Source organism: Astyanax mexicanus, chromosome 1 (assembly GCF_023375975.1).
Source record: "Astyanax mexicanus isolate ESR-SI-001 chromosome 1, AstMex3_surface, whole genome shotgun sequence".
NCBI classification, from domain to species: domain Eukaryota; kingdom Metazoa; phylum Chordata; class Actinopteri; order Characiformes; family Acestrorhamphidae; genus Astyanax; species Astyanax mexicanus.
In genome coordinates this window covers 33,356,098-33,373,345 of record NC_064408.1, presented here as the reverse complement: position 1 = coordinate 33,373,345, position 17,248 = coordinate 33,356,098, and the positions used below count along the sequence as shown (strand labels likewise).

Sequence of the window (17,248 nt, the reverse complement as noted above, 5' to 3'; positions counted from 1 at the left end):
AAAACAACTATCTCCAAAACTTTACAGGAGAGAGAAAAAAAACTTCTAAACTTTCTATGGAAGTTAATGCAAAAATAGTTTATTTCTCTTTTGAGTATTTTTATTGGTCCCTTAATAAAAAAAATGGCACAGTGTGAGTGACAGTTTGTCTGTTCAAATTTTGAAGTTAACCAAAAATCAACAAAAATTGAGATACTTGTGCAGTTTCTTTTTTCAAATGTTTTGTTGCTCAGAAAACTAATTGAGACCTATTGTCCATCAGAATAGATCATAAACCAGCCAATGAAACTGTAGCTTAGACCCGCGCACTGCACTGGGAAGAAAATAAGAAACTCAGACATTAGGGCATTAGGGCATGTCAGCTCTACAAAACAAATGAGGCAAAGTAATACAAGCTAATTTTTACTAATTCTCTGTTATTTAGAACACTTTTTTAAAATAATGTTTAGGAATAAAATATTTAGTTATAATTGCATTTATTTTACTATAGATTTAATATTAGGATAGTCATTTTAGGAATTTTGTGTGCATTACAGACAAAAAACACCTTTATATATTTTTCCATAACCTGGAACTCTAAAGTCTAAAATGGTTAATATTTTCTATACTGAAAATTGTATTTATTTTCTCGACACAGAACAATACTAGCACTGTGGCCATATGTAGTCGACATGTTTCAGTGCTGTAGACATTATTTTAAAAACTTCAGTTATTAGCCTTTTAAAGATTTGGCTTTGGTTGTATCTCCAGTGTCATCTCACCAACCCAGTCAGTTAACTCACAGTAGTTGTTTGCTATGCAAAATGGAAACATAAAACGTGTTATTTACTGTTTAACTTGCAATATAATTTACTATACTTTGTAATATTAAATGGATGTCTTGGAATTGGTAGTCCATTATTATTTTACATTTTAATTTTAACCGTTTGGCACCCTTCACCCCCATTCATTTTGGACTCACTCGCGGGCTCCCTCTAGCGGTGTGCAGTAATTTTTGTAATATAACGGGGGAGATGTAAAGTGGTCAGTCTCTCCACAAACCAGCTCTGGCTCTGACCAAAACGTTCAGACAATCATGACGGCTGACCGCTAGAGGGAGCCAGTGAGTGAGTCCAAAATGACTCAGGGGGTGAATGGAGCTAAAATAGTGTCTTAACTACTTTAATTTAATTCCTTTACTAACAGAAAATTAGAATACAGTGTTTTGTATGTACATCTACATTTTTTTGGACATCAGCATTACATCTTATGTGAGCTTACTGGTTGGTGAGCTAATGTTCGAAATACAACAGGAGCACTGAGATTTAAAAGGCTTTTAACTGGAGTTTAAAAGCTTTAAAAATTGTTTGTGCAGTACTGACACATTTAGTATTGTTGTTTGTTGAATTTATACTGATTTATACTGATTATTTATACTGTATAAAATCAGTATAAATAATCAGTATAGATAATCAGTATTTTTCAGTAAAAAAAAAAACTAAATGTTGTAAAAATTATAATTGTTATATCTCCCAAAAGTTAAATATATCTTCCTGTACTATTAAAAAATGCATCGTAAATTGTTTGATTTTTTTTGTCCTTCCCTAATCAGTTTACTATCAACAGTACATTTACAATAATTTATTATATGGATTAATAGTAACCCATTCATTTTGGACTCACTCAGGGGCGCCCTCTAGTGTGTGACAATCCCAGAACACAACTGGGTATGTTCCTCTGAAGAAACTCTTAACAAGCCTCTCAAAAAACCAAACCATAATATGATGCAGCATTATATATATCACTATGCACAGAGTTAAGTTTATCCAGGTCCTGTATGGCTAAAAATGTCTTTTGCAAACAAAGTATGTCTGTGGTCTCCAGAAGCTGGTCAACAACAGCACGATGTGCTCTGTCCCCAGCAGACTGTCCTAGGCATAAGCCTCGGGAGTTGTAAGGGTCCGTAATATGGTCCGTAATATGTTTTACTTCCATACGTGTACATTTTGTCAGTTTGATTCTTGAACTGAATAGAGAGCTGAAGAAATGGAAAAACGGTTCGTTTTTTCATTTTTTGGTTTGAACACACAAAAACAGAAACGGGAATTCAATCCGAATATTGGTTTTCTCCTTTGAGTCTACAAAACGAATTTATGGCTCATTATTTTTATTGCGAAATATGGGCGGGCTTTAATCGCACCTCCTACCACATTGGTTAGTCTGAGAGATCACATGTTTGCAGCCGCTAAGTTCAGATATAATAAAAGTCCCGAATTATCAGACATCAGTAATTATGACCGCAGGAATATTATCAGTGTCTAGAAAAGTGTTTGTACACGCTACTCATCTGAGGAAAACTACATTTATATGTAACAGGAATGTACGCTGTAAAAGTAATAGAGCCCAAAATGATACACGTGTAGAGTACTACTGATTTTTCTCTGTACCTACATATTTTGTTTGAATTCATTGTATTATTACATTCATACATTTAAATGTAATATGGTCAAACCATTGTTCATCTTCTGTGCTACACACTCATGAACTATGTACCAGTCCCACCATGCATGACAAAAAAAACCTTTGGATGAAATTTATGGTGGAAGTAAGTCTGTTAAAAAATCCAGCTCTTTACCTGACAATAAATATTTTACATTGAGAAGTTATAGTTTATAATTATAGTTATTGGGTTTTTTCCCCTAAACAATTGTTTATAATTTATTATATTATTATTTATTATGTTGCGGCTATATCAATCGGACGATTAAAAAAACATGGAATTTAGGTTAAAAAGGTGACATTTGCTTTTATTTGCTGTCAGTCCGTCAAGAAAAAGTGCAGTGTCATTTCCTCCTTTGCCTCAATTATGATATTATAAAAGCCTATTTTTAATTTTATAGGGGGTAAATTGAATGGTGTGACCGCACAGCCGGCCCAATGCATACTCAAATTATGCGGATGCTTAGGGGCCCTAACGCCACCAGGGGGCACACCAAGAGCACCAAGACACCATGATAAAAAATACATGTTTGAAAATAACGTTGAATAATACAAATGAAATGGTAGGACGGCGTTTTAGGGCCATACTAAAAAAAAGGGTTTTTGTGACCAAAGGAACAGAAATACAGTATAATTCATGCATGAAAAAATAAAATAAACATTTTACTGATGCAGGATGATTGTCTCTGTGTCGTCAAGATCAAATATACTGTGAAACATGATATGCGTTTAAAAGTTATGATGGAAATGTGTTTAATAATTTCTCAATAACTATTTAGTAATATAGGGCTAACATGTATTAATTAAATTAACATAATTCATATTAAAATATTCCTAATATTTCCCAGCAGATAGTATACCTTACAAAGCACCTGCTATAACTTTACACCCAACCATGTAATACTTTTAGTATTAGACACTCAGTCAGCCTCCAAGGAAATGCACCCCGTTTTAAACCTGGTTACTTAATTAAATGAACACATAATTCAGAAAATATAGCTTTAACAAATTGTAGGTCTTTTATATGAGGCCTGTGACATATTTCTTAAGCAGGACACTGTGATTTGACAATATGCAGGTCTTCAGACTATTTTATCAGATATAGAAACAGCATTATGTGATACATGAAATGCAATTTTGTGTTTCCGTCATTATATACCTGTGAAAGGTGACCAAATGGTCCGACCGTATCACTAAAATATGCACAAGAAACAGTATCAGTGATTACACTGTTTACGTACAGTTTTTTTTCTGAGCTCCTTAATCTGCATTATGGTTTTGACTTGTAATAATGTATCAGAAAATAATATGTTTAAATGGTTTAATTTACATTTACTTTGCATTTAAGTGTAATTTATATTAGACATACAAATTAGTTGTATGAACAGGAACTGTAGTGTAATTTCTTGATATTAATGTCTACATCTACATCTTACAATTACATTTTTAATTACAATTACACTTTTTTAGTTATTGGAATAAATGATCAAATCGATCCAAATTATATTAGAAACTGCCCATTCAAAGAAACATCTTAAAACATTGTAATATTATTATTTTAAGACAGCTATTTTAATTTTATAGTGTTACAGATTTAAAGCACCTCTATAACCAATTCATAAGTGTCACACACTGCATTATATATATATTTTTTATTATATTTATTCCCTTTTTTTACCGTGTACAGTTGGACCTAAGTCTTATAATTGTATATTTATAAAAAATATATAATTCTTTACATTATATTTTTTGTTGAAAATAAGAAATTAATAAACACAATTGTTGAGATAATTGACGTGCATATCAGTATATTTCACATTATATTTGATCTTGATATAGTTTATAACACACAGTCATCCTGCATCAGTAAAATTTTTATTTCCTTTATTCATGACTGAAATATACTAAATAGGCTTTGCACGCAAATCTCAATGTAAAATATTTATTGTCAGGTAAAGAGCTGGATTTTTTTAGCAGACTTACTTCCACCATACATTTTATCCAAAGGTTTTTTTTTGTCATGCATGGTGGGACTGGTACCTAGTTCATGAGTGTGTAGCACAGAAGATGAACAATGGTTTGACCATATTACATTTAAATGTATGAATGTAATAATACAATGAATTCAAGGTAGGTACATAGAAAAATCAGTAGTACTCTACACGTGTATCATTTTACAGCGTACATTCCTGTTACATATAAATATCGTTTTTCCTCAGATGAGTAGCGTGTACAAACACTTAATCAGATTCTGTAATCGGAATTAATTCAGTCAGACTGGAGAAAATCTTTGCACGCAAATCTAGACACTGATAATATTCCTGCGGTCATAATTACTGACACCTGACAATTCGGGACTTTTATTATATCGGAACGTAGTGGCTGCGAACACGTGATCTCTCAGACTAACCAATGTGGTAGGAGGCGCGATTAAAGCCCGCCCATATTTCGCAATCCAAATAATGAGCCATAAATTCGTTTTGTAGACCCAAAGGAGAAAACCAATATTCGGACTGAATTCCCGTTTCTGTTTTTGTGTGTTCAAACCAAAAAACGAAAAAATGAGCCGTTTTTTTATTTCTTCAGCTCTCTATTCAGTTCAAGAATCAAACTGTCAAAATGTACACGGGCCTCAAAAAGCAGGTTGGAAGAGTTTAATCCATTCTGATGCTAAATGGTCCACAGCCATCAAAACAATCTCATCCTGTTTCACAGTTTTGATCTTAATAAAAAGAAAGTTTGAAAACTCATCTTCCACAATGACTTTTCCTGAATCTGTGCGGTATATTCCAGGGTTTGTTCGAGTTTTGCTTTGCAGAACTGCGACCTGTATGTAGTTCTAACAGTTCCAAGGACTACAAAAAAACGCTATTTGGAGTTGGTTAATTCTTTACAGAAGCTAACTAGTAGTAATGAGCACAGCAGCTCTTTTAGATGAACTGAATCATTAAAATTCGTTCACTAAAAAGATTCGTTCAAAAGATTCGTTATTTCAATCAATCTATTTTGCTTTTCCTTTCTGCTGCACCGTAGAAGCTCCAGATAAAGACAGATTATAAGTAAATCAGTCGGTATTTCTGTTTTGTAACAGCTTAAAATGTAAATAAGAGAGTTAAAAGGTTATTAAAACAACCAGAGTGTACACATGTGATGTATAAGTTGAGTTAAAGTGTTTGTTTTAACTGCTAAAGCTGTAGGCTAGCAGGCGGAAGCTAGCAGCGATTAGCATTAGCGATTAGCATTAGCGATCGGGTTAAATGTGCGAATATATCATGTTACGTTTAAAATATGGCTGTAATCTTAGCTTGCAGTAAATTGAAAAAAGCTTTTACTGATACTGTGTTTTGGTTTATTATTATTTCATGCTGTGCTTGTTTGGTGGTGAGGGCTAACAGTGCTACTCTGTAAACATGCGGTTTTATCAGTTATAGACACAGGAGAAATGATTGGTTTCAGTCGTGATTAAAATTAATAATTTCATGCTAAAAAAGACAAGTTGATGATTGTTGTAATTATTTTTGTGTGTTTTTTACTCTTTCTGATGGAAAAAGTAGCTTACATGCAGGTGGATTTTTCCTTATTTATGTAGTACATAAGTCTATTGTAAATATGTTATATATATATATATATATATATATATATATATATATATATATATATATATATATATATATATATATATATATATATAGCCCCTGGGAAATATTGTTGGCTATATTTTAACCCCATATGATAAATGTGTTTAAATCTTAAATCGGGGGCAAAAATGTGATCAGTATATTCCTAGTTATAGTGCTGAACTAAACATGATATAAATGTTGCAATAAATGTTATGTTTGCTAAAAAAAACATTGGAAGCCCAGATCAGACAACACTCCTGACATACAGTGCATCCGGAAAGTACACCATTATGACCATGTGAAAAAAAGTTTTCTTGAGAGTTTTGAAAATTGATTAAAAATAAAAAACTAAGAAATTACATTTACGTAAGTATTCACAGCCTTCGCTATGAAGCTCAAAATTGAGTTCAGGTGCATCCTGCCTCCACTGATCATCCTTAAGATGTTTCTACAGCTTAAATGGAGTCCACCTCTTGTAAATCCAGTTGATTGGACATTATTTGGAAAGACACACACCTGTCTATATAAGGTCCCACAGTTGACGGCATGTCAGAGTGCAAACACCAAGCATGAAGTCAAAGAATTAACAAAATTGTCTCGAGGCACAAATCTGGGGAAGGATACAGAAACATTTCTGTGAATACTTTCTGGATGCACTGTACGCAGACACTGTATATGCAGAACTCTGGCGATGACTGAAAACAATGGGTTTATTGTTAACAAATAAACAAATAGTCTTTAATGTCGTTCACTTCAAAATTTCATTTAATTGCAAAAAAACAGAATAATCTGGACTTGCTGAGAGTAGATGTATCTGAACTGCAGTTTTCTGTAGGTGGCTGTGATTTAAAAGCAGAAATAACAGTAAAAGTAAATTTTTACAGCTGCATGTTCGTCGTCACGCTCCGCTGTCTGTGCGAACTATCGCAGTCCTAAAAGCAGCCGTGTGTTTCTAAGTGTAATTCAGTTCAGCACCCGTGCTGGCCTCTGGACCCGTGGGGCTCCTGGTAAGCCGGAGAGTTGGGAGCGGGTATAGGGCGCCGCGGGGCCGGGGCCCGCACTGCTGAGACGCCTGCCGCTATCACATGAACGTACAAGTAGTAGTGGGAGATGGCACAACTTCAACTTTCTCACTGATTCTTAAACATTGTTCTCAAGAATCTGCTGATATTTACTGGAATCCATTCGACCCTCAACTTTAACAAGCTTCCCAGTACCTGCACTAATCGCACAGCCCCACAACATGATAGAACCACCATCACATTTTACTGTGGGTAGCAAGTGTTTGTCTTGGAATGCTCTGCTATTTTTCCACCACGCATATTGTTTATGCACCTGCCTAATTTTGTTTAAAGATTTTTTGCACACTTTTCTGTAAATCCTATAAACTCAAATATGATATATATATTTAACTGAAATTGCTGATATGAACAACCAATGATTATAAATGGAATATTATGAATACTATCAGGGGTGCCCAATGTTAATATTTTTTTCTAAAAGAGAGTGAGTCCCAAAACATTTGGCTAAATATTGTAATACCAATGTTTTAGCTAATAGAGCAGTGTTCATAAACTTTTGGCTAAACTGTGAGATTCCAAACCTTTTGCTCAAAAGCTATTGGTTCCAATATTTTTCCATTGGCTAAAGAGTTTCTGCATTGTGTCTCACTGACATTCAGCTGTTTTATCTTTTATAGTATAGGTATGATCATTGGCGTAGGAACCAAACAGGTGGATTTGTCCCCCCCAAAAATGAAATAGTTTCGCTCAGCTCAGTCGTACTGTTAATGAAGAGACCGACCGCTAAGCGCTGGGAAACCAATCACGGTGCCGGTTCAGGGAGAAAGTCCCGCCTTTCAGGAGAAACAGCCAATCAGCTCGCTGGTCTTGCGAGAAGAGTTAGCGTGCTGGTGGAGGAGAAGCCCCTCCCCCTCGCTGTGAGATTTAGAAGCGGTGTCCAGCATCAGCTGGTGTTGAAGTAAATCTGGATATACGGCGATTTTTCTAAGAGGTAACGGAGTTTACCATGTGGCCTGTGTTGAGAATATTTCTGATAGCTGGTTAAGAAGACTCTCCAAATCAAAACACACAGATTAAACCCAGCGTGTGATAATAAACTGCAGCTGTGTTAGTCAGTTAGCTTAACTTTGGAATTAGCTAGACAGGGAGTCAAGGCTTAAAAAAAAACATGTATGTTATGTTCAGCTTGCCCTGATCAGCTAATCACTATTTCATTTTCAAATTGTGTTTATTAATTTAGGATTGCAGGACTTACTGTAAGCTATAGTAAATGAAAAAAATAGTTAGCTAGAAGCCAGATGTAGTGGATAGTCAGAATTTAGAACAGTACTTTATGTTGGTAGTTTAAAGCAGTTTATTAACCCTGATCTCTGCCCTAAAATTGTGTGTTTTCTACCAGATCCAACTGATTAGCTAATAAACAGTCCTTTACTGAGTTTACCTGTTTAAATCCTTTTCATTATGTATGTCAGCAGTGTATTAGACACATCATACCTCCACTTACTTTATTAAGTGACTTTAAAGCAGAGTAGGCAGTGGGGATATGCAGTAGAATGTGTAGGAACAGGGTTGAGAAACACTGCTCTAACCTGACTTCTGTTCATTTGTAGTTCACAGTAAGACTAAATCCTGAGTAAATAGAGGGATTCCAGGCGAATCCAAATGTTTTTTTCTTTAGTCTAATATTTATATTAACTTCTGTCAAAAATCTCTATGAAACGTAAAGTTACATTCTTTTTTCAAAAAAGGACACCATCATAAGAAGTGCTTTCAGTAGAAACAACTAAAAGCGCAGATGATAACTGATCAGTTTTTGTCATATATGTATGTAATTCAGACATTTCACGCATATTTGTTTAAATGTAATTTGGAGTAACATGGCGGTTGTAAAGTCACCTTTACTTGGATGTAACTAATAATAAACAGAGTACAGAAAAAAGGGATTATTTGTGATTAAAAGTAATTCCTTAAATGTTGTTCTAAGAAACTATATGGGCTTTGGTGCATTAGCAAAAGTGTCCCCCCCCAATATCAAACCCGCTCCTACGCCCTTGGGTATGATACCTCCTTGTGTAGTTCTGTCTTTGTAGTAAGGGTGCAGTTTGTAGGAGAAGATGTTGTCAGCCATAGCAAATCAATCCATTGAATTATGGTAAAATGTAAAGTACTCACTCAGTTGTAATCATGTTAAGCATGAGATTTAATCCTGCATTGTGCGGTGTCTTTTTTCAGAGCAGATAGATCTGAAGATTTTTGTCAGAACTCTGTTTGACTCTGTTTTTAACCTGCCTGCTCTCATCAGTTCTGATTCTGTGTTTCTTTGCTTTAACAATGTGTGAATGAGCGGGCAACAACTAAGTTAGCTAATCTGATATCTCCATTTTTGCATTAACTCTTGTGTGAGTGCCATTAGCAGTACTGCGGTTGGTAAGGTAACAAAGGTATTTAATGTAGTTTTTTTTGTTTTGTTTTTTTGTTTTTTACTCTATATTATATATGATTTATATCTATAAATCATACAATTCTGTACAAGTCTATACAAGTCTCTCTCCTCATTTCCTCTGTGACACTGAGCAGCAGAAAAGCAGGAAATCATTACTGCTCAGTTCAGAGTAAATGAAAGTGATCTCAGAATGCTGCTCTCTCTCAGTCTAGAAGTGCAGGAAAATGGCAGAGGCCAGTATTTCAGTAGATCACGATCAGTTCAGCTGTCCAGTCTGTCTGGATCTGCTGAAGGATCCAGTGACTATTCACTGTGGACACAGTTACTGTATGGCAGGGGTGTCAAACTCATTTTGGCCGAGGGCCACATTGGCATATTGGCTGTCCTCCGAGGGCCAGATGTAACTTATAAATGTAATAAAATGTAACCAAATGTAATATATGTAAATGAATGTAATTACTCCTTAATGTTAAATAACTCTCAATATATTATTTATTCAATCAAATATTACAGTTGCATGGAAAAAATGTTTGCTTGTTGCTCTATTAACATAAATCCTTTTAATTTGTCATGTCATGAAATCCAAAAACTCCATCAATCAAGAACCAAACTATTCAAGTGAATAGAAATGACATCAAGTTATATTAACTTTGAAATTATTAACTGAAATAAGGCTTAATAAATATAAAATCAAAAATTGTGAGCTGTTAAGAACATAGCATTTCCTCAGATTTAGCAGTTCCTCATCCAACCACTAGTGGGAGCTGCAGCAGCAGCACCACAAGTCCGCAGTCTTTACTGAGTCAGAGCTACAGCCCAGCCACGGGCTACAGGGCTCAGCTCAGCCAGTCTGGAGCGTTTTTAAAAATGTTAAGTTCTTCTGTGTATGAAATAAAGATTTTTGTAACCGAATAATACAGCTCTCTACAGTTCATCTTTCAGCCCAATCAGCTAACAGCAGCCGTTTAGAGCATGAGTCACTGCTGGGATTACATTATAAACAGGTCAGTTAGCGCGCTGCTAACCTCAGGATGTTTATAACTACGGAGTTTAGTGGACACACCACGGCTGCAAGGTTAGACTGTTGAAGGCTACTGAAGACTATTAAAGGCTATTGGAGGTTATTGAAAGGGTCATTGAGGGCAGAAATCAGTAAAGGCTGGTTAGATAAGTGATTCACGTCCTCGTACTTTGCTGCGGTGAAACTGCGACTAGCGCTGTCACAGTGATGTTTATTAACGTCATTAAAACAGATTTTGTCAGCTATTGTCTTATAAATGTTTACACAGAACTTATATCTCTCCTAAAAAGCGTTTATTATGGTCAGTAACACTCTTCGTAACACAAAAGGCATACCGGTCTTTCGCCTTGAAGCACAGCCGTCCGTCTGCATCAACTTCTCTTTTTCTGGACATTATGGGATAAACATTTATATGTCTCAATTCCACCCGCGAAGTTACACCTTCCCTCCGGCAGGGTTTCCACATCAATGACTACACTGCCGTGTAGTGGCAGTAAGCCGTAACTTTGCGGGTAATACAATCGACAAGCATTGTGGGAAATGTATTTTTTGGTCAAAGAACGCTTCTGACTTATTTATTATAGACACTAAGATCTTACAAGCTCTCGCGGGCCACATAAAAAGACGTGGCGGGCCACATTTGGCCCGCGGGCCTTGTGTTTGACACATGTGCTGTATGGTGTGTATTAATGGCAACTGGGATCAGGAGGATCAGAGGGGGATCTACAGCTGCCCCCAGTGCAGAGAGACCTTCACTCCAAGGCCTGTTCTACGCAGAAACAACATGCTGGCTGAAGTGGTGGAGAAACTGAAGAAGAACATAGAACTCCAAGCTGCTTCTCCTGCTCCCCGTTACGCTGGAGCTGGAGATGTGGAGTGTGATTTCTGCACCGGGAGAAAACTCAGAGCCATCAAGTCCTGTCTGATGTGTCTGGCCTCCTTTTGTGAAGCTCATCTTAAACCTCACTATGAAGTTCCTGGATTAAAGAAGCACAAGCTGGTTAAAGCGTCCACCCAGCTCCAAGAGAAGATCTGCTCTCAGCATGACAGACTGATCGAGATCTACTGTCGTACTGATCAGAGATCTATCTGTTATTTATGTACAATGGATAAACACAAGGGTCATGATACAGTTCCGGTTACAGCTGAAAGAACTGAGAAACAGGTGAGATCTGTACATTTTTATATGAATTAATGCTAACTGGATTCATTATCTGCAATGTGTTTCTTAAGTGAATCTTTATTCTTATTTTAGTTGCTGAATTTAAGTTGTTGATTTAGAAAAAAATTGTTAAAATGCTGTGGGTATGTGGTTGATAAACTAGTCAGACTAGTCAGTTAACCTTTTCCCAGCTAAAAAACACCTGTAGGCTCCACATACTTTATTCACACTGGCAGAACAAGTCAGATCTGTTTCCTCCTTCTGATTTTTTTTTATTGTTAAGATTTTAAGCTGAAAGTGACCAAATCTGATAACTGTGATCAGACTGTAGTCATATTTACATGTATTTGAATCTCTCAAAGTAGCATACTATGCATAACAATGCCACGCATGGTGGAACAAACTTTACTCTTTAATTACATTACCAGTCAATTTTATCAGTCACATTTGATCTGGTTGGAAGATTAGGTAACAGGATCTTCCAGTGACGTTCAGAGACGGTGTTAAAGTTCAAATTCTTGTTGAAGCAGTCTCTGCAACAACATATCAGAAAATACAGCACATAGTTTCTCAACTTGTATGTTTCACAAATTTACAGTGTAAAATAAGAAACTTGTTTACCTTTAAATAAAGTCTTAGTTTGCTGTGTTACATTTAGAACAGGTAAATCATCACCTCTTCATCTTTTTTTGTTGCACATCGTTATGCCTAGTGTTGTTGTACTAGAGTTGTCTATGTCTGGGGGTGAATTGGAAACTGTTGTTGTGACCGCAAATCCAGTACATTTGTCACGTTTAAGGGTGTGTAAATTAACGTGCTCAACAGCTCAGCTCTTATCTCTCTCCATTAAAAAGACACAATGGTGGTCTGGGGGTCCATCCCCTTAAAATGAATTGGATGCCATTTCCTGCATGTTGGTGTATTTTTAATATGTTGATAAACAATTTTACTTATAAAAGTGGCTTAATTCAATAACTATTTTAGAGTCAGACACACAAATTTAGTTGGTGTGCCACATGGTTGAATCTGCTTGTCTTTCTCTTGTTCTGCTCTTGGGCCACTCACAACTCCTAGCCTCGCACACTATTTAGGCTTTTGAATAAAAGGCAACTAAACCAGTCACCTTGCACCAACTAAGATATAGCAACAGATATGATTGATTTAGGTTGTGTAAGCACAAATAAACTATTGTAGAAATAAAACCTTTTTTTCTTTTATTTCCTCTTAAAATTCAACAGGGATACATAATAAATTATAATAAGTGTGTGCCGCTCAAAACAAATAAATATGAAATGGGAAGGAGACCTGTCCCCCTCAAATTTATTGGCGGGACGCTCATGCTGAAGGTGATTCTTCATAAGCATTAATACTCTGTAGTGGAGTGTTGGTGAAGAGGGAACAGTTTGGGGATGCATACAGGCTGTAGACAGTATGTTACACAGGAAATGCTAATATCTAATATCTAATATGGCACACATCTCACCTTAAATATCACCAGAAGTGCCCAGCTTTAGTTATCTGAATGATCTGACTAGACTACCTACTTGAAGCACAGCATAGTGTGGCAGTCAAAACACTGCTAAATCTGTACACAAAGAAGCTGGTACTGTAACAAATAATGATCAATAGATGGTGCTTCTTTTACATGTTATTTAATTAAATACTAATTAATATTCATTTAGACTGTATATTAATTAATGTTGCATTTTAAAACATTTGATGAAGTGTAATATTTATGATTGTATTATATATCATGTAAAAGGAATGATACAGAATGTACAATAAATGAGTATGACATATTTTTCCTTTTTCTTGTTTATTGTTATATTAAAATAAAAGTCTATTCTTTGAAGTCTCGGCATCTCCCTATCGCTTTTGACTCTAACTCTTTTCAAAATATTCATCTTAGTCTTGACTCAGACTTAGCTCTAAAAATCTTGACTTTAACACTTCTGACATAAGATATAAGATGTGATCAAACTGTTATCCAGAAATATAATGAATTCAGATTTTGAACCAATTAAAAATATGTACTGAATTTGTTTTAAAGAATCAAATGTAATGTTTCCAGTTGAAATGTTAGAAAATATTTGTTCAGCCTTAATTGGACATGCTGAAAAATCCAAAGTTCAGACAGGCACATGGCAGTGTCAAAAAATGATTTTGCCTGAACTTAATATGAACGTTGAATGGCAGAATTCATAAATATCATAAACACTACAACTTTTCTTGTTAATAGAATCAGCTAATGGAGATTCAGAGAAAGTTCCAGCAGAGAATCCAAGAGAACCAAAAGAAGCTACAGGAGCTGGAACAAAATTTGCTCACTATTAAGGTGAGTGCTGAGCAGATTCTTGATATTTCAGAGCTCAGTCTGGATCTCCAGTTCAATGAATGTCTCTGTGCAGTAACCCATCTAATAAAGGCTGAAATCTCAGTGCAACCCTGACAATGTCCACCTTAAAGCTGGGAACATAAAAGTTCTGGGAGAGAAGTTCAGAGCAATTTTTCTTATAAGATTATGCATTTCAGAATGTCTAAAGCAACCAAAATGATATGTGCTATGATAGGAACATCTGCATAGCCAGTTGTTTCTAGTCTCCAACCACCAGTACCAAATGTCCTTATTTTGTATTAGTTGTAAACTGTGGAGTATACAGTAGTAAGGAAAATGTTTGGTGTGAGTAGTTCTTTGTTGTGTGTACTCTGTATGTGAATAAATAAAAAGGGAATGCAATAAAATTGTGTGTGTGTGTGTGTAAAAAGGTCTCTGCACAGGCAGCAGTGGAGGACAGTGAGAGGATCTTTACTGAGCTGATCCGCTCCATTGAGAAAAAGCGCTCTGAGGTAACAGAGCTGATCAGAGATCAGGAGAAGGCTGAACTGAGTGGAGCTGAAGAACTCCTGGAGAAACTGCAGCAGGAGATGGCTGATCTAAAGAGGAGACACACTGAGCTGGAGCAGCTTTCACACACAGAGGATCACATCCATTTCCTCCAGGTAACTCTCACTGATCTCCAGAGGAAGCTGCTCCTCATCAAACTTCTAAAACTCCTCTCAGCAAAAGTTCATGAAGCTCCAATAAATAAAGCTGTCTGGAATCCCAAGTTTCCCTTTAGTCTAATTTGCTCTGAGCTCCTTCATTTCTCTTCTCCACCTTTATCTTCCTCCACTGTGTTTCTTCTCTCTGTAGAGTTTCCAGTCTCTCTGTGTCTCTTCTGGATCTGAGGACTCTCCCAGCATCACTGTCCATCAACATCCCTCATTTGATGGAGTGAGGAAATCTCTCTCTGAGCTGAAAGAGCGACTAGAGGAATTCTGCAGAGAGGAATTCAGGAAAATCCCTCCACATGGTGAGAGCTGCTGTCCTGCTGTCAGACAGAAGAATACAAGTTATTTTATTCAGATCACTGTAGAGGAACAAACCCACTCTTTACAGTGCTGCTGATGAGATTCAGGGTTCTCTGTTATTACACTATTAATATAGACATTTTATGTACTATCTAGAACCCTCAGTAAGTGTTTTGTGGACTATTTTATTTTAGAACTTTCTGCATGTTTCCCTCTACCATAAATGAATGTTTAAAAATAGGTTTCAGTTTAAAATCTTCTGAAAAGGATGATAAATCAGTGTCTCAGACATCATTCATAACCAACTTTCTGTGAGGAGCTTTTAGAGACCTCTCCTCTTCAGGTGTCTGGACCCAGAACATTTCTTTAAAACAGAACGTTTCTACCAAACCTATGACTTTGAAAATATAAGCTGTTTCATTTTACAGGAATTTATTAAAGTCTGTGGCATTTCTCTTTAAATCAGAACCATTTTAGTTACATTAAATACTGACAACACATATTTAATGTAGAAATGTGTTAAGAGAAACAAACAGACCTGTAGAGTTAATTCTATTCTATTCTGTTATGTTTTATTTTGTTCTATCCTATCCTATCCTATTGATTGTGTTGGACTGTTGTGTGCGTGTCTGTTTCTCCACAGATGCAGTTCAGATTTTACGCTCAGAACCAAACACCAGAGAAGACTTTTTGCAATGTATGTATAACAGAACACGCACACCAAAGCATATAGGCATACATTCACATATACACACCAGACTTTCTCACACGAACAGGTAAATAAAATACTGTTTTTATGTTTCTGTTACTTTTAAGATTTCTGTCGACTGACTTTGGATCCCAATACAGCACATCGTTTCCTCATTCTGTCTCAAAAGAACAGAGTGGTGAAGTGGAATAATAGAGTCCCGTCAATCTCTGATCATCCAGAGAGATTTGATTACTACTGTCAGGTGTTGAGTAAGGAGAGTGTGTGTGGACGCTGTTACTGGGAGGTTGAGTGGAGCAGTGGATGGTTTGGGTGTGTGGAAATATCAGTCTCATATAAAGAAATCAGTAGGAAAGGAAGGGGTCATGATTCTGGCTTCGGATTCAACAGTCAGTCCTGGAGTCTGGTGTGTTCTTCCTCTCTCTCTTTCTTACAAAACAACATTAGGACTAAGCTATCGGCTCCTCCATCCTCCAGAATAGGAGTGTATGTGGATCACAGTGCAGGAACTCTGTCCTTCTACAGCGTCTCTGATACAATGACCCTCCTACACACACTCCACACCACATTCACTCAGCCCCTCTACGCTGGGTTTGGGGTTGGTGATGGATCATCTGTGAGGTTGTGTGATAAAAATGATATCATCTAGTTTTACTAGGTAAAACCCCAAATCAGAAAAATATGCTTGTCTGAGGATAAACAGTATGTTTCCACTGTGTAAGGGTTCACCCAAGGTGCCTTCGAGCCCAGAGAAGTTGCTGCCGTATCTGGACATAACTAAAAATGAATTAGCTAAATTATTCTGTTTTGCACAGTAAAGTTGAAACAAAGGTTTGGCAAATCAAGGTTTGGAAATTTAATAGGTTTTATGTAGTTTGCTTTTTTCTATCACCTACAAATCACTCATTTCCATGCACAGTTTTACAGCCAAGACTAAAATGCAGACATTTCTGCACTAAGACTGTAGATCTTTCTTTTTTTGAGAGTTTTCGTCCCACAGCTTCTGCACTGCTGAAATATATGAAGTAGGAGATCTGTTGGCATAATATGTTCTATCAAACATTTTATTTTTATTCAGTAGAACTGGTGTCTACTTAAATTTAACAGTACATGGTGTGTACTCTGCAGTTATTGTGTGTGGAATGTGGTGATGGTTTATTCTGGGCAGGCTCGCAGCAGTCTGGGACTCACCTCCACTGTGGGGACTTAAATGAGGCACCCACCATATAGAGCTCTTTTTAAAAGAATTACCGGATGCAAGTAAGCTGTATGTGTTTTCTGATTTACTAGTGTAATGTTGTGTTTAATTGTTTAAATAACGTATCTTGTCTTTTTTGTCTAGATAGTTAATTACATATATTGTGGAAATTCCATAAAATAAATATTATAAAGTTTATTCTCTATATATCATTCCTTTGGAATAAAACGTTTATTAAAATTCA

At 36.1% G+C, this 17,248-nt stretch overlaps 1 protein-coding gene across 2 annotated transcripts; it reads left to right on the top strand.

The window, feature by feature from the left end:
• The first annotated feature begins 7,831 nt into the window (after positions 1-7,831).
• LOC103029040 (tripartite motif-containing protein 16-like) lies at positions 7,832-17,248 on the top strand. Of its 2 annotated transcripts, XM_049466629.1 has the most exons (7): positions 7,832-9,888; positions 11,257-11,749; positions 13,986-14,081; positions 14,513-14,746; positions 14,940-15,099; positions 15,741-15,794; positions 15,914-17,248. In XM_049466629.1, exons 1-7 carry the CDS (start codon positions 9,788-9,790, stop codon positions 16,453-16,455), a joined length of 1,680 nt encoding a protein of 559 aa, XP_049322586.1. In that variant the 5' UTR covers positions 7,832-9,787; the 3' UTR covers positions 16,456-17,248. The 2 variants fall into 2 exon arrangements, with proteins under 2 accessions (XP_049322586.1, XP_022522389.2); XM_022666668.2 differs by lacking the exon at positions 7,832-9,888 and having other exon boundaries at positions 10,994-11,749.

Bases quoted from the DNA above. Each gene is read 5' to 3' on its own strand.
- LOC103029040 (XM_049466629.1), top strand. From the start codon at position 9,788: ATGGCAGAGGCCAGTATTTCAGTAGATCACGATCAGTTCAGCTGTCCA. The intron at 14,082-14,512 runs GTGAGTGCTGAG...GTGTGTAAAAAG, and splicing joins AAAATTTGCTCACTATTAAG to GTCTCTGCACAGGCAGCAGT. The intron at 14,747-14,939 runs GTAACTCTCACT...TTCTCTCTGTAG, and splicing joins ATCACATCCATTTCCTCCAG to AGTTTCCAGTCTCTCTGTGT.